Raw genomic sequence first — 18,426 nt, 5'->3', positions numbered from 1 at the left:
ATACCCACAGGTACGATCGCATGGTTAAGCGAATGCGCCACCGCCCTATGTGAGCAGACTGAGGGCATTGCCAGGGAGAAGACAAGCAGTAGATGATAATGCTTCCTGGAAGACAAGGAGTGTGGGTAGGTATGACAAAGAATCAGGGCTTTCATATTTTCCACTATTAGAGAAAGAAGGGTGTCAGTCACAATATATACAATGGCCTTGGATGGATAAGGATAATGTAACATGCACATTGCCGAGTTTGACTTCCAGAGCAGGAAAATGGATTAATGAATTGGAGAAAATGCCTTCAGAAATGAGGTTAGCTATAGGCGATATAAAAGGCCTATTATCAGCCATTCTAGGGGAGAGATATGATGACATTTGGAAAAGAGCAGGGTATCCAAAAGGAACTGCGCAAAACGCAGTGCACGATGGGGTGCCATTCAATAACTGTAGAGCAGATTTATGGTGTGTGCTTAGAGTACAATATTGAGATACATCAGATATATGGGCGATAATGACTAGAAAGATGGGGGAGGATGAAGTCCCCATTGCTTTTGTTCAGGATATTCAGGATAGATATAGTGCGGGAACGCACAAACCGTGGGATTAAACGGTAACGTTAGTTTACCACATATTATGTTAGGGACTGCCAGAACATGTACAGAGGCAGTTAAAGAAACAGGTGGGAATGGAAGTAAAACCATGGCCAGAGATAAAATTGGCAAACGTGCACTATTGCAGAATGCTAAAAGAGAAAGACAAGAAGAAAGTTGAGGCTAGAAAGCAAGAAGAGGAGAAGTTGGTGCAGAAAGAATTATCAAAGTTTGCCATCGAAGAGGCAGTGTTGACCAGTAATGAGGGTAGCATGGCACAAGTGATGCAGGTCCCACAGCAAAATCATATAGCCAATGCTCAAGATCAGAGTGAATATAATGATATGCCAGGAGGAAGAGGGAATGGGCCTCAAGAAGGAGCATAAGGAGGATTTCAAAACCCCCAATGAAGAGGAGGATTTAATGTCAGATAGCCCTCGATATGTTGGAATTGTGGAACAATAGGACATATGTCTAAGAATATGCAGGAACAAAGGAGGCATGCGACAACAGAATTGGCAATCTCCAAGAGCGGTGATAGGATATTCTCCACAATATAATGCAGGCTCGCAAGGATATTATGCACAAGATCACTCACAGAATCAGGCATATGCGCCACAACCACAATAGTTTAAGCAAGGGCCAATACAGACACAATTGTCACAACTGCAGCAATTTCAACAAGTACCAATGCAGACACAGTCAGTGCAGCAGCAGCAACAGCAAGCACCTATGCAAATTCAACAGGCACCAACACAACAGACACAATATATCCCGATGCAACAGACAGGTGCATCACAATGGGAGATGGACACAGCAGCTACTCAAATGACCAAACCGAAATTAGGCAGTGTGACTGTGGTGGGAGGAAATTCTTTCACGGGTACAGAGATTAATTTATACCCACAATAAGACAGCCCACTGGACGACCTAATGTGTTCAGTACCAGCTGTAATACCAGACCCCCAAGAGGAGCCAAGGGTCAAGGTGATGATAGGAGGGAAGACATTTTAATTTCTTGTAGACACTGGAGCCACTCTTTTCTGTGTCCATGAGGGGAAATACCCAGTTTCAGGCAATGCCATGAATGCTCGGGGATTTACTGGGGAAATGAGTTTAGTTCCATTTACAAATTACTCATTTTTATGGGGGAACACGATATGTCCATGCCACTACTATATTCTAAACAGACACCAGTGAACATACTAGAGCACAATTTGATTACAAAACTTAACATGACGATATCCTTTACTAACAAAGTCATAGTGTGCTCGACCCTGGGCATACATTATATAAATGTGAGGGAATTTATATTAGCCTGTGCAGGAAAGAAAATCTTAAGGGGAGTCCCTATAGATGAGGAAGTGTTCTTGTATGGTGTGACTGTTCTATTATCATGGTTAGCCAAATTGACAGGTAAAATAATAAGGATTCCGGATACATTTTTGTTCAGGCCGGAAATGTCCATGGATAATGAGGAAGGGCAAGTTATTCCTTTGGAATTAGAAGCAGCAGTGGTAAGAGAAGAAAGGGTGATGTTTCATGGGACAGACCATGAGAGAAGAGGTTGGAGAACAGTGATAGCCCTCAATGAAGGGTATAGACTGACAGATTTGACAGATGAGGAACTATATAGGGATGACTATTCAAATGACGAATTAGAATTTTATTTATAAGTATCACTTGCTGGATTAAAGTTGAGAGCATAGAAGTACCACAGAGAATGGTGTCGGTAAAAACAAAGCCATCATTTTTTCAGGAAGCCATCGAGAAGGGGCCAAGTATCTTATGGACCACAAGTCCATTTGACATGGGCCTATTGAAAGGAGTAGGAGCAGTGAAAATGAAACTTAAACCAGGAGCTCTTTTGCCACATGCAAAACAGTATCCAATGTCAAGAGAGGCGGATGATGGGGTATTCAAAACCATACCTGCTTTAATGAAACAGGCGTTCTGGTACCATCAGATTCTCCATGCAATACAGCTGTGTTCCTTGTTAAAAAATAGAAGTGGTGGTCGTGGAGATTTATCCAGGACCTTCGCCCTCTAAGCCATATAGTCGAGGCAGAGTTTCCTTTAGTTCCAAACCCTGCAACAATATTGTGCAATATCCCATCAACAGCCAGGTATCTTACTGTTGTTGGATTTGAAAAATGCATTTTTCTCAAAAAAATTCATTTTTCTCAAATCCATTACACAAAGACTCGCAGGATTTTACTTCCTTTTTGTATGGAACAATTTTCCTGAAACATACTCGTTTGCCTCTGGGGTACTATGAGTTCCCTTTTATTTTTAATACAGTCCTTCAGATGGACTTAGGAAATGCTGAGCTTGAGAGTGCCATAATTCAATACGTGGATGACATTTTAGTGTGCAGTGAGATAGAAGAAAAATGCAGAGAAGACTCTGTCAAACTTATGACGATACTTGCAGAGAAAGGGTCAAAGTAGCCAAAGAAAAATTACAGTATTGTCAAGAAGTATTATACATAGGACAGTTAATCTCACATGAAGGGAAAAGAGTGACACCTGAAAGAGCAGAAGCCATTATGAGAACCGTGCAGCCAAACACATTGAGACAGATGCAGCCATTTTTAGGTCTATGAAATTATTGCAGTGCCTGGGTCTTTGACTACATATATTCAACCACTTTAAAAAATATGTAAAGAGGCACAGGTGGCTACAACTAAATTAGTGTGGACATAAGACATGACTGAAGGATTTAATGAATTAAAAAACGTGATTAGTAAAGCTCCTGTACTAGGGGTTCCAAATTACAGTGAAGATTTTTACTTATTTTCCCATTCAAATGAAAAGGCCATGACAGCAGTCCTTACACAGAAAACAACATTAGGACATGGTCACACACTGTAAGCTTATTACAGTGTGATTCTAGACTTAGTTATGAAAGGACACTACCCCTGTGAACAATCTTTGGCAGCTGCTGCATTTGCCATAGAAAAGGCTTCAAGTATAATTATGGGTGTTCCGTAACTCTATTTGTAGAGCATGCGTTATTTGTAATTCTAGAGAAACCCAAAAGTATGTTGGCCACTCATAGTGCATCAGGGTATGAGGTAATTATCTCAAACCCTGCAATCAGAGTTGTAAAATGAAGTATAGTGAATCCAGCAACGTTTATAGCTGAACCAGTGGGAGAGGATGATGATGTGCATGATTGTGTTACATACACCGAATATTATAATGATATTCCACATGTTACAGAGAATGCTCTAGGAAGAGGGGGAGTAGTTTTCATTGATGGTTCATCTAAAATTGACTAACATACTAGGGTGAGACATTCAGGCTCTGCAGTAGTAAGGGTGACCCGAGAGGGCACCTTTGAAGTGTATATGAGCAGACGATTACCGTCAACATATTCAGCAAAGGCTGCAGAATTATCTGCACTTATTGATGCACTAAGAAGTTTTGAGGATGAGAAAGTGACGTTGTACTCTGACTCCGCCTATGTGACGTCAACAGTACATGCAGGCCTAGCACGTTGGAAGAGGAGGGACTTCCTCTGCGCAGACAGCACTGCAGTTCAACATGCGGGCTATTGGACAAACTCATTGAAGCCTTAAGCTGTCCAGCAACCATACACATTGTGAAATGGCAGCGCATTAAAAAAGAACAGACTTAAACTCTTGCGGAAGCAAATCCACAGACATAGAGGCCAAACCTGCCACATATTATTCAACCATGTATGAAGATGAGTTAAAAGATTTCAAGAAAGCGGCAGGGTGAATCATGTTGGTTAAAGAAGGATTTAATATGATGTCCATTGTACAGTTAATTGAAATACAAGGACGAGCATCGCAAGAAGAAAAGGAGCTATGGAAAAAGCTGGGGTGTTCTTTATCTCCCACTGAGGCACTTTGGAGACAGGACAATACAGGAAAGCCAGTTATACCTCTAGCATTGTTGAGAGTAGCACTGGAGCAGCTCCACTATCCCGCGCATGTGACTCGAGAGAGTCAAGCAGCTACAATAGCAGAAGACTGTGTTACACATTATCAGCGCTGGTTATTGTGGCATAGAAGGAGATTAGGAAGAACAACACATAGCGTTATAATGCAGGCTCCCAAAACGACGGTTCCTTGTGAGGAAGACCGCGGTCTAGTTGTTCCACGCACATCTTACGTTCCTGCGTCTACTCATGTGACTCCTGATAAGGAAGGAAGTGTTAGTAACATACGCGTCGCTACTGTTCATACAGACGCTCCGTAAGTTCGCCGCTACGATTCCTCCTTTCGATATTGCTAGTTTGCATTCTCCTCTAATATCTAATCTTCACTCTTATCTTTCCGCCTCCCATACCCACAGGCTTATTCTCAGGCCGTATCCTGTCTCCACCATAGATTTCCAGCTAGGAGTTTCGCCCGTGTCTGTAAATTCCCTTAAACTTAGTGTCCTCTTTAGTGTCTGGCCGGATGATGGTCTGATCACTTTATTTAGGAGAGGACTGTCTGAAGAGCTCAAGGATGAGGTCTCAAAGATTCCTAGACCAACAAATTTGGCAGAAATGATCTTGATTACCATGCAGATAGATTACCGGGTGCAAGAACGCCATCATGAAAGGAAGAAGAATAAGAGTCCTGGAGCTGATTTGGAGTTTCTCCCCGGAAATACAAGGCCTATTTCTACGGAAGAGCCCATGCAGATTGGGACTATGAAAGGTCCTTTATCTAGCACAGAAAGGGAGAGGAGAAAGAATTTAGGACTGTGTAAGTAGTGGAGTAACCCCCTTTCATCAACTGACAGGCCTTAACCACGCCCTAACCGGATGTCCCGCCCCTTGGGGTGTCCATGGCAACGCATGTCCCGCCTTAGCGGATGTTCCTGTGCTGTAGTGACGTCATGTGTTGTGTTGAGGGGCATGGTGGTGTAGGAAAGGGCATTTCCGGGGGGTGATGTCGTGGGTGATGTAATATTTTGGGGGCTAGGCGTGGTCTAGCAGGTGTGGTGACATCACGGGGGTGTCCCTGATGTTTCCCCTAAGGCCTAACCTAACAGCGACGTCATGGCTTGTGTTTAGGGCGTGGTGGTGTAGGAAAGGGTGTTTCCCAGTGGTGATGTCGTGCATGAGGTAATATTTTGGGGGCTAGGCGTGTCCCAGCAGGGATGGTGACATCACGGGCGTGTCCCTGGTTTTTTTTTTGTAAGGCCTAGCCTAACAGTGATGTCATGGCTTGTGTTTAGGGCGTGGTGGTGTAGGAAAGGGTGTTTCCCGGTGGTGATGTCGTGCATGAGGTAATATTTTGGGGGCTAGGCGTGGTCCAGCAGGGATGGTGACATCACGGGCGTGTCCCTGATTTTTTTTTGTAAGGCCTAACCCAATAGTGATGTCATGGCTTGTGTTTAGGGCGTGGTGGTGTAGATAAGGGCGTTTCCCGGTGGTGATGTCGTGGATGAGGTAATATTGTGGGGGCTAGGCGTGTCCCAGCAGGGATGGTGACATCACGGGCGTGTCCCTGAAGTTTTTTCTAAGGCCTAACCTAACAGTGACGTCATGGCTTGTGTTTAGGGCGTGGTGGTGTAGGAAAGGGTGTTTCCCGGTGGTGATGTAGTGCATGAGGTAATATTTTGGGGGCTAGGCGTGGTCCAGCAGGGATGATGACATCCCTCTGGGGTCAAGGTCCAGGGTTTTGATGAGATGATGTAGGTATGAAGTTGTGATGTCAGGGGGGCAGGCCGGGGGGTGTTGTGGGGGTGATGTAGTTGTGGGTCCTCCCCTAGGGGTGGAGTATGGTGTATATATACAGAAGGAGCTCTGGAGAGAGGTAGACGGTGCTCTTGGAGTCTGCGCTACTATGCATGGTCTGACCCTATGTTTAGGTGGGCTATGGATCTTTTTTAATTGATAAATATATTTCCAAAACCTGTACGTTTAGGTATATATGTGTGTGTGTGTGTGTGTGTGTGTGTGTGTGTGTGTGTGTGTGTGTGTGTGTGTGTGTGTGTGGCTGTGTGTGTGTGTGTGTGTGTGTGTGTGTGTGTGGCTGTGTGTGGCTGTGTGTGTGTGTGTGTGTGGCTGTGTGTTTGGGTGTGTGTGGCTGTGTGTTTGGGTGTGTGTGGCTGTGTGTGTGGCTGTGTGTTAGGGTGTGTGGCTGTGTGTGTGTGTGTGTGGTTGTGTGTTTGGGTGTGTGTGTGTGTGTGTGTGCTTAGAAAATAAGAAAAGATTAACAGTTATAAATGTTGAGCTGTGTTGTGGTAAAATGTGGTGCAGAAAAAAAAAAGCTTTGGTTTTTTATGGATGAATCATCCAGGCAATGTAGAGTTAACTGGAGTCTTTAAAGAAGCTTTGTGACGTTGAGGGAACGATCAATATTTTGGTCGCACTCTGATGTGTAGCATTGGCTCATGTTTGTAAAACAAGTCTTACTTTCGTTTTGTATGGAGCATGGAGTTTTAAGCCGTGTCATTGTATGTATTTGTAGAGTGTACGTGTACCATTTGGAAAAGGCCACGTCCGCAGATCTAAGAGGTTAGGGTCCTGTCTCTGACGATATACGTTTCTATGTAAATTGATATAAAGTGGGCTGACTAGCTAAACATTAAACAGTCTAGGTTATAAATATACCGGTAACAGGAAAGCTGCCTTTTCATTTACACTTTTGCGCCTGAAGTCATGGAGTTTGGAAACGAAGTAAGTGCATTTTTTCTTTTTTTTTTTTTATCTTTAAAAAATGATTCAAGGTGTATAATTATTGATTCCTTTTATTTAGAGATACGAAGCACCGTCCTTTTACGATGAATTTGACTGCCAAAAAATATTAGACAAGGGTATGTGTATTTTGTTTTATAAGTGTAGAATTAATGTTATACTTGGAAAAAGGTTAAATTGTTTGAAAAAGATTCCCGTGAATAAAACAAAAGGCAATGTAAACGTAGGAGGTTCTGCAAAACCAAAAGAATTGTATTTAGGGTTTGTGTATGAGGCTAATAAAGCTATACTGTGTGTTTTATTTATAATAGATACGACTAAAGATGAGAACATAGGCGCTTTACAAGGTAATCTGGATGCTTAAAACCTGTTTGTTGTTTGCCGCTTTGTAAAGGATATATGTGTAGGTAATCTCTAATATTGATTAGTTAGACACGCGGTGGAGAACGAAGGACTTTGAGTTTTTGAAAGGTTTCAGGCAGTCATTGTTTTAGACTTGTGAATTTGAGAGTTTTAAATGTAGGGTGGACAGACAATTATTTGAGCCTATTCAAATAAAATATATTTTTATTCTAGAAATTAATGAAAAAAAAGAAAACAGCGGCCACATGCTATTTTAGATAAAATAAAGATGTTTCAGATGCTTATGGGACCCGTGCAATTTAAAAAAAAAAGAAGCTGTATTTGACTCGCCAATCTATAATATTGATTTTTTCTCTGACCAGGACACCGTGGATAAATATTGAACAGCAGTGTATAAATGAACATGGCCATCGTAACTTTTTAAAATGAATCATTTGGGTTACAAGTTAATGGCTTTTATGAAAATTATGTTTTTAGTTAAAACACTAATACAAGCAGGAATTTTAACATGGTTTGCTTATAAGTGGAGGGTGCAACCTTTAAACGTTATTTTGAGTTTGTATTTGGTTATGGTGCGTTTGTTACACTGTGTAAAGACACGAGGCGGCTTATGTATTTAGACACGTGTGTTTTGTAAATTATATTTTAGAGTGTTTTTTATTTGAACACCTGAAGTCTTAGGATATTAGGGTTCAAGGTGTAATCACATATGAATTAAAAATGTATGCTTTTGTATTAACATTATAGTAGACCGTGTCTATGGGAAAAAGGCTTCCCAAAAGAGGAAGCATGTAAATGCTGCAAATTCTAAACTTGTGAAAGACACACCGGTGTGTACGAAAGGTAATCCAATTAATTTTAATTTTATAGTGGTGTGTGTGTTTGTGTATGTTATAATGTTTTTATGTAGATTTACAATTGTTGGGAAAAGCAGAACATGTTGAGGGTCAGCCGAAAAGAAAGCGCTTAGAGGTGGATACGCATGGTACGTGATTTATATTTGCTTAGCAGCTTTAAGGCATATTATAGTTTATTTTTTTATTTTTTATGGGTTTTGTATGCTTTAGAAGGAAACAATTATTAGGATTTATGATCTTCTTTGGTTATAAGGAATCACACTTATGTTTTAGTTTTGTAAACCTGTATCTGATTATGTTATGGTCAATTTTTTTAGGGTCTAGTGTTGTGAAGAAGTCTAAAGGATTAGAACATGGTACCTCTGGATGGCAGGCCGCCGATCGTGTGAAAAAAACAGGCCAGACCTTAGAGCATTTTAAGGGGATTTTGAAAAGGACCTATTCAGGGGACAGCACGCAAGGTATGTTATTTATGCTTGCTAGCTTTATAGATTATAAAGGTATCTAGGGGATATATTATTATAGGTGTTTATGTGATTTCATTGTTTTAAAAGGAAGCATGTATTAGGTTATAGGATGGTTTATGTTTATAAGGAATAGGCTTTTGCTTCGAGTTTGTAATGTTCTTTTAATTATGTTTATTTTTAGGGTCTAGTGTTGCGCTTACGCCCTTTGCGGTCCCACCAACGACTCGTGTGAAGAAAACAGGTCAGCCCTACACAGAACACTTTAGCACAACACGGGAGAGGGGTTATCAGGAGTGTTTGGGGCTCCAAAAATGTTTAAAGAACTCTAAACTAAATTTGAAAAAAGATGTACGGTTTACAGGGGTTCAACCTGTTTTAAATATGACTAACTCTGAAGCTGTGGAAGATCAAAGTATTCAGGTAACTCTGGCTGATCCCCCTCAGGCCCGGTCTGTTAGATGTGATAAAAAAAACAAGGTCTCGTGTAAAGGTTATACCACCTATAGACCCATCAGCTAATAGATCGCAGCTGGAGAGTATAGGTTATGGCGAGATTACCCCGTCTAATGTGCTTTCATCTTTAAAGGTAGTAGCCCCTTTAGACCCAATACAGGCCGTCGTTAGGGCACGGTCTCCTGATTATGGATACTGTACACCGCCCCATACCTATTCACCCACAATCCCCAGCAGTGAGAGGTATGTTGATATTCCCCAAAATTTAGAACCAGCGTTGGCGGTACCAGGTGTACCAATAGCCCCTGATTCTGAAAATGTTATAATAATTATAGACTACCCTATAAAAGAACCTCTTGGAGATTTTCCTGCTTTAGACCCAATACAGGATACCACTAGGCAACGGTCTCTGGATTGTGGAGATTATTCAATACCCCATACGTGTTTACCTACAAGCCCCAACAGTGAGCAGTGTGCTGATATTTTCCAGAATTTCAAACAGGTCCCTTTGGTACCAGATATACCAACAGCCCGTGCTTCTGAACCTGTTATAATAATTATAGACTCACCTGTAAAAGAGCCTATTGTAAATCCACCTATAAAAGAACCTGTTGTAAATCCCCCTATAAAAGAGCCTATTATAGTTAACTCAGACTCCCACATAAAATTAGCTTGTGAAGAATTTGTATATGCCTCTGTTATTTGTAGGTTAAATGACCCCCCTAAGCCGTTAGATCTTTCAAGCATAGGGCCAAATGGTGTAAACAAACGGGTGTGTGCAATGAACAATTTTCACAAGCTTGATAATAAACCGTTGTCTCCCCGACATACCTTTAAACATGTTAACACATCAGCCGCCTGGGTGACGGTTCCCTGTTATAAAAGGGGTGACACTGCTAAGCGGTTATTTGAGGTAGATGTATTAAATGGTAAAAAAGGAAAACATCTACCAGGTATACAGAAGAAAGTAAACTTAGGCTGCCAGAGGTATAGATTAAAGCAAAAGGGTACTAAAAAAGCTTTAATTGATACACGTTGAGGTGTTTGTAAGGCCAAACACCTTTTGTTCAACATGAAATCTAAAACCAATGTACTGACCCAAGACTATAAAAAACAGTCTTTAAAAAATAAAGCTAGGGCTGTTCCAAATCAGTTGACAATCCCTATAACAGCATTAAGGACTGGGTTAGGTCCTGGAAAGTCCACAAATGGTATAGATGTAATGACACCCCCTAGCACCATAGGGTATGGTTTGGAAGATGTGCATACACCCCCTAAGCCTGTAGACACACCACATTTACCCGTAAAAGGTACAGAGGCATTGCGTTTAATTTGGCTTCGCTCGAGGAGACAGAGGAAAATGTTTTTGAAACGCTTAAAAAAAGCAAAAGCTATCATTACCCGCCGTGCAAAGAAAGATTTAGAGCTTCACTCTCCAGATACACCTGACACGTCTGATACAGAAACTGTTTTTTTACAGAGTTTGGGAACTTACCATCATGATATACCAAAATATAAAAGTGTTGAATACTATGAAGTTTTTCGTTTTATGAATCTAGATAGGATAACCTCAACAGGTCACGCACTATTACTGATAACAGAATCGGTTGAGAGGCTTGTTTCCCACATTTTGGAATATGCTGGTCCTAATGACTTTGTCCAGATCCGTTTAGACAGTTCTACTTTAAATAGACCTCTTTTTACCAGACGAACCCACCGACAGGTGTTTGATGTTTTAGAGTTTTTAGAAAACATTGGCTGTTTGCTACAAAGTAAGGCTGAGCTTCTTGTAACAGAACCCTTAAGAATTGTAACTGTGATTGTTAGATCTAGAGAGGGTGGCTGTACAGGCCTTTAAAGAAAACACTCTACAGTATGATTGTGGCTAAGAAGAAGCGTTGGCTTTTGGATTTTAACTATGGGGACTTAAATATATGTATGGCTGCCAGTATCAAAGGTCTGCTGGAGCCTAGAACTGTTACTGACGGTTACATACAAAGAAAGGCTTTAGAGGTCCACCAGACTCTGGGTATACCCCCTGATGTCATGGTTGGTTTTAATGAAGTGTGCCTATTTGAAGATTACTTTGGGGTGCCGATCAAAATTTTGTATAATGAAGAGCGGATTCGGAAATATTTTCCCCAGGGTGACACTTCTAATAAAAACACTGTCTACCTTTTACATCATGAGAAACACTATTACGGTATTTTAAACCTACAAGGTTTTCTAGGGGTAAAGAATTTATGTCCTTTTTGTTGTCATATATACAACAATCGAATGGCTCACAAATGTAGATTACATTGTCACATGTGTCAAAGAGATGGGTGTCTTGTGTTGGACGAATCAATGTTTAAATGTCCCAAATGTAAAACCTTTGCCCGGTCTGAACAATGCCTTCAAAAACACATTGAGAAAGCAGCGCAAGGTTTAGCCCAATGTTATTTGAAAACGGACTGTGTTTCATGCAGTCGCTTTATAAATGCTAATCACGAATGCCGTGGTAAAATTTGCCCTAGATGTAAAATTGAAGTTGTTTCATTGGAGGACCATTTGTGTTACATGACCGTTCCAAAAGATGTGGCTAAAACTGAGGATTACATTGTGTTTGATATAGAGTGTATGCAAGAGACAGGCATACACGTCCCAAACTATGTTTATGCCAAACATTTGACGGGTGATAAGACGTGGTCCTTTTATGGTATAGACTGCATTAAGCTTTTTATTACTAATTTCTTGGATGAAAAATTTAGGGGGTATAGCTTTCTGGCACACAACAGTCAGGGGTATGATTCCTTCTTTTTGATACATGAAATGATTAAAGAACGAGTAGCAGTCAAACTGGTAATGCATGGTGCAAAGATAAAACTTTTAGAGGTAATACCCTTTAAAATTCGGTTTATTGACAGCTTAAACTTTTTGCCTATGAAGTTAAGTAAGTTGCCTAAAGCTTTTGGATTTCCAGGGTCGAAAGGTTATTTTCCGCATTTTTTTAATACCCAACAGAATCAAAACTATGTGGGTCCTATTCCTCCTGTGGAGTGCTATGGTTCAGAATTTATGATGTCTGAAGAAAAGGAGGCATTTCTAAAATGGTACTCAGAGGCCCGTAAAGATGTTTTTGATTTTAAGAGGGAGCTAAAAAGGTATTGTCGCGAAGATGTTAATATTTTGAGAACAGCCTGTAACATTTTTAGAAACGGTATCATTGAGCTAACCCAAAACTAGCACATTTTGAAACCCAATACTCCTTAGGAGTTAAAATATGTGACGTATGTTGATCCATTCACTTTTATCACGCTAGCTAGCATGTGTATGCATATATATAAACAACTGTTTCTTGAGCCTGAAACAATAGCCCTAGTGCCAATCGACTTGTATCATGGAAAACAAAAACGTTTTTCTACCCCTTCTATACAGTGGTTGATGTACTTGTCCCATCAAGATGGTATACCTATACAACATGCCCTGCGTGGAGGGGAAAAAAAGATTGGTCCCTATTTTTTAGATGGTTATGCGTGTCTAAATGGGGAGGAATTGGCCTACGAATTTAATGGTTGTTTTTTTCACGGGTGCCCCCGATGCTATAAGGAAAATGACTATAACACCATGATGGGCTGTTCTAATGACCATTTACATAGAAGAACACTTTTAAAAAAGAATTTTCTTGAAAAAAAGGGTTTGCGCATTATTACACTTTGGGAACATGAATGGACAGATATGCTAAAAAATGATGAGGGGCTAAACATTTTTTTGAAACAAACAAATCTACCAGAACCCTTAGAACCCAGTGATGCTCTCTTTGTGGGAAGGACTAATGCTGTTAAACTTTACCACGCGATAGCTCCTGGTGAAAAGATACATTACTTTGACTACACCAGTCTCTACCCCTTTGTTAACAATTCAAAACCATACCCGCTAGGACACCCCCAAATTATCTATGAAGATTTTGGAGATGTTAAACAATATTTTGGACTGATTAAATGTCAGGTGTACCCCCCTAAAAAACTTTATTTCCCAGTGCTCCCTCAAAGAGTTTCTGGAAAACTAATGTTCCCACTTTGTATGACTTGTGCCACTACAAAACAAACTGAGAAATGCACACACAGTGACGAGGAACGCTCTATTACTGGTACCTGGTGTACTGTTGAGCTACAAGTGGCCTTACAGAAAGGATACCGGCTGCGTAGGATTTATGAAATATGGCGCTTTGGGAAAGCTACAGTAGAGCTGTTCACAAAATACATTTGTCTTTTTCTTCGAGACAAACAGGAAGCGTCGGGTTACCCCGAAAGTTGCAAGGATGATGAATCCCGACAGCGGTATATAGACGAGTATTACAAACACCAAGGGATACGGTTAAGACCCGAGTTTATTGAAAACAATCCCTCTAGACGTCAGTTAGCTAAACTGTGTTTAAATTCCTTATGGGGTAAATTTGCGCAAAGAACCAACCTTCCAAACACAACCATTATAACGACCCCGAAGAGTTGACCGCTTATCTTTTTGACCTGGGCTATGACATTTTAAGCTTACAGTTTATAGATGAGGAAACAGCGTGTCTTTGCTGGAAGTATGCCAAAGAGTTCCCAACGTGCTCCAACAATATAAACATTTTTATTGCATGTTTTACAACAGCCCACGCCCGTTTGGAGCTTCATAAAGTCATGGATGCCCTCCAAGACCGTTGTTTGTACCACGATACTGACTCTGTTATTTTTGTCAGCTGACCCGGTGACGAGGACCCGCCCCTGGGTGATTATCTAGGTAATTTAACAAGCGAACTAGCTCCGGGAGAGCACATTGTAGAATTTGTTTCTGCAGGTCCCAAAACCTATTCCTATAGGACATCCAACGGTGTTGTCTGTATGAAAGTAAAGGGTATCACTTTAAATGTTAGCAATAGTATAAAAATTTATTTTGACAGTTTAAAGGAGCTGGTGCAAGAATACTCTTTAAACAACATAACCAAAAATACCACAGTTCATCAACCTTCAATAGTGCGTAAAAAGAAACAATGGGAGATTAGCAGTGAAACGCTGCAAAAAACCTTGAGGGTAGTAATTGATAAGCGTGTGCTTACTGCTAATTACAAAACATTACCCTATGGTTATTGAAAAGGGAACAACGTATACGATGGATACCCGGTTGCAACACCCTTTTCATGCGTGTTAGCGGGACCTTCTAGCTGTGGTAAAAGCTATTTTATTAAGCAGCTATTAGAAAACGCACCCTCTGTTATGAATACCATTCCTGAAAATGTTATCTGTTTTTTTTCTTGCTGGCAGCCCTTGTATAATGAATTGGCATCTAAAATACCACATCTGAAGTTTGTGGAGGGCTTACCAAATTCTTTGAATGACGACCGCTTGCTACCACCAAATCTTGTTAATATGATTATTGTAGATGATCTTATGATGGAAGGAGGGCATAGCTCGGAAATCGAGAAAGCTTTTACACAATACTCACATCACAGGAACCTTAGCATTTGCTACATTGTTCAAAATTTATTCTACCGCGGAAAGGGCAACCGCTCCATAACATTAAACGCCAGCTATATAGTGTTGTTTAAAAACCCCAGAGATAAACATCAACTCACCGTCCTAGCGAGACAGATGTACCCGGGTAATACCTGTTTTTTTATGGAGGCTTTTGAAGACGCTACCTTAAAACCTTACGGTTACCTCGTGGTGGATCTAAAAACAAACACTTTAGAAGACTACAGATTGAGGACCGGTGTTTTCCCTCCTGATATACCCGTGGTTTACGTACAAAAGACGTCTAGAAAACCACAGTGAAAAAATATCTTTCCTCATTAGCGACGACGACCAGCTACCATGACGGCCCGTATACGTAGGAATTTTGCTCTTCTTAAAATGCTAGTAACAGCTCCACCCCAACAACGGAAGGCCATTTTGTGCTCAGCCTCTGATGATCTAGTATCGGCTATAGCAGAGATTCCCTTCAACACTATAAAAGGTAACGTTCCTTTATCCACCCAGCAACTAGTCGTTTTAAAAAAGAAAAAAACCCTCCTTAAAAAGCTGAGTAACAAGAGGTCGTCTATAAAAACCAAAAGAAAGCTTCTAAAACAATCTGGGGGTTTTATAGGGGCACTCCTAGGTTTGGCATTGCCTCTAATTACTAGGCTTTTAGGGGGTGGTTAATGGAGCATGCCCAAAAGATGTATTTGGTTGACAAACGTCAGTTGGAGGGTATAAGTACCCCGAAGCGGGAAGAAGCAGATATCTGAAAATCAGCCACTTTAAGGCTTGACTCTGAAATGCAAGAGGTTTTAAAGCGGCATGATTTATCAGACTATGATAAAGTGGGGCTCTATTCAAATATTCTACAAAAATACTTAACATACTTTAGACAGGTCGAAAATGAGAAAAATAAACTGATGCTGTACATGCCCCCTGAAGACCCTGCAATTAGCTCTAAGCCCTCCCTATCAACCTCTGCCCCGGATCCTATCGTAATGGAGGTTTTGGGCACTATTAACCCTCGTTATCAGAAAAATGCAGAACTTTTGATGAACAAAATGGGAAGTGAAAAAACGTGGCAACATGGAACAACAAGGGAGAATTTATCTATATAGGAACAGTTGTTAAAGGATCAAATGTTCACGATTTAGTTCGCAGCATTACCAACCCTCAGGCTTTTGGAAGACACACAAAACCTCGAGGTTGGGACCTGTTTATGCAAGCAGCTGCCGATGTGAACCTGCCCGCAACTTTAATTGAAAATATGGGACATCGCGAACTGTTGGAAAATTTAAAAGACTCTGAGATCAAACCTTTAACAGCAGCTATTGAATCATCTGAAATGTCAATAAAAAAGAAAAAAAATTAAAGTCAGTAAACGAGCCTCTTGGTTTAACGTGTAACCTCATTTTTTTTTTTCTTTAACAAAATCTTTAACCGTTGTAAAATATGTATATACATGTATATCTTTTTTTTTTTTACTATTATTACGTTTCCAGTCTGCAAAAAAAATAAAAAAATAATAAGTTCATTGCAATAAAAATATTATTCATACTTTCAAAGGCGTTATGTCTAATCATTTTGATCATGTCTAACATGTTTATAAAATATTAAATAAATGAAAAAATAAGACAAAAAAGACTGTTTCAATTAAAAAAGAAAATGTGTTTATTTATATGTGTACACAATTTAAGGTTTAGTAATAAGAGTACATTTTTGCCAACGATCAAAAACATTTACAGGGGATCTCCGAAAGCTGTTCTTATTCACAAAAGCAGTAACCATGACATCATTTTGCCGGAGGTCCAGTGAATAGGTGTGCATAGCCCTTATCAGCGAGTGTTTCTCAGACATGTTAGATACAAAGTAACAGGAGTGCTGGCCACACGTGATGTCTTCAGGATGTTGCACAGGTGTTTTATTATAATTTATAACGGGTGCTATATCCTTTACATAGTCCAGGATAGTGCCTCTGTATATGGGGTGGCTTGGGAAACACCCCAGGCTGTCAAAGACTTTTATTGTATCCTTGTTTATAAACATACCTATCCAATGGGTGCCTTCCTGATCTTGGGGATCGGTGTTCGCCACAAGACTAATGGGTCGCTCATTACTTATGTCTCTTGGAAGGTTATCACATGAATACACACCCTTGAATCTTTTCTTAGCGTGTTTGTCTTTACTTAGAAAACGCTTGATCTGGTAAGTATCCATTACATGTCGTACAGGACTTGTCGTTGATTGTTGAGTTCCATAACCGAGTCAAATAGAGCCATAATAATTAGATTCCCCGTGTTGGGTAAATTTGCAGCAAAGCGTACTTCTATGCGTAGATTACCATTTCTAATAAGATTATAATGGCCGGTTGATGTATTATCAGGTCTCAAATCAAAAGCTAAGAGAGTATAACCCCCATCATAATCGTCCCGGGGTATCACAAAACCTTTATCATGCAGATGTTTACTGCTGATGGAGACAAGTCCCAAATACTCCCTAATTGTATTTTTTTGTTGAAAACTGGGACTGTAGGCTTTAGACGGTATAACGACCCCTTCTTTAAAAAGAGCTGCGTAGTTGATGTTGTAATGTTTAAAATTAAAAGGGTTGCTGGCGTAAGCCCCAGAAAAAGCTGTGTTGTCCACAAAACCAATGATGATTATTTTCGGTAACTGTCCAAGGAATAAGTTATCTTGACTGGCGACACGGCTACCCGATGGAACACTGAAAATTTTCAAAGATGTCCGCTCCACCGGATATTTTAAGTTTGATACTTGTAGAGCATCAGCATGAGCTAATCTGACCGTGGGTGACACATTCACCCTTTTAATAAATAAACTAGCTGATACTATAATCAGCTTGTAGGCTTCAGCATCATCGCTGTTAAGGCAAAAAGCATCTTTATTTCTAGAAAGTTTAATTTTCAGATCAACGCCGTTTACCATTAGTTTCTCCTGGAAAAATAGATCGGAGTGTAGACGGCCTAGTAAATCAAAATTTCTGCTCCCTCTGGCATGTGTAGCTCTTTTTATAAAACCTGCATTAGCCCCATCTAGAGCATAATCCTCCATATGGCCTGCTGTGTCCTTATAGAAAAGCCCCGCTGTAAACTGAGTGTCCAAAGCGTCATTGCTGTAGTTCAAAATGCTTTCTATATAGGCCCTGTACGCATACATGTTGTCGCTCTGTGTAATCAGCTGTCGCCTAGAGTAATATCCACTTGATTAAAGAGGGTAGCCACAGGGTAAGCAATAGTAGCAACTTTAGCCATTGCGGGGATAGCTGAGCCATCAGCTTTTGTTATTTTACAAGTGAGGTAAAGTAACGTGTCATTTAAATCCACATACATCTCTGTTGAGCCTGATATATAAAACTCTATAGGCGCTAGCGGAGATAGTGCAGCAAGGGGAGCCACTTCCATGAAAAAGCTGTTTTCAATGCTAGTTTGTGTCGGGGGTACAGCAAACAGATCGAGTTCAGATTTCACACATTCCCCTGACGCACAATGGATAAACGCCATCTTTTAGAAAATATTAATGCCGGGGCTGTTTTTTTT

General features: G+C 40.4%; 1 protein-coding gene across 1 annotated transcript; it reads right to left on the bottom strand.

The window, feature by feature from the left end:
• Window positions 1-17,086: 17,086 nt before the first annotated feature.
• Window positions 17,087-18,046, bottom strand: LOC138520493 (uncharacterized protein F54H12.2-like). The gene has a single exon (XM_069632854.1). The coding sequence runs from the start codon at window positions 18,044-18,046 to the stop codon at window positions 17,087-17,089; it is 960 nt and encodes a 319-aa protein (XP_069488955.1).
• Window positions 18,047-18,426: the final 380 nt, after the last annotated feature.

This window comes from Ambystoma mexicanum, chromosome 13, assembly GCF_040938575.1.
Source record: "Ambystoma mexicanum isolate Mex_15411 chromosome 13, UKY_AmexF1_1, whole genome shotgun sequence".
Taxonomy (NCBI): Eukaryota; Metazoa; Chordata; class Amphibia; order Caudata; family Ambystomatidae; genus Ambystoma; species Ambystoma mexicanum.
Note: the sequence above shows the minus strand (reverse complement) of the source record. Positions and strands in the feature narration are given on the sequence as shown.

What these genes read in the sequence shown, in the direction of transcription:
- LOC138520493 (XM_069632854.1), bottom strand. Translation starts at nt 18,046, where the DNA reads ATGTATGCGTACAGGGCCTATATAGAAAGCATTTTGAACTACAGCAAT.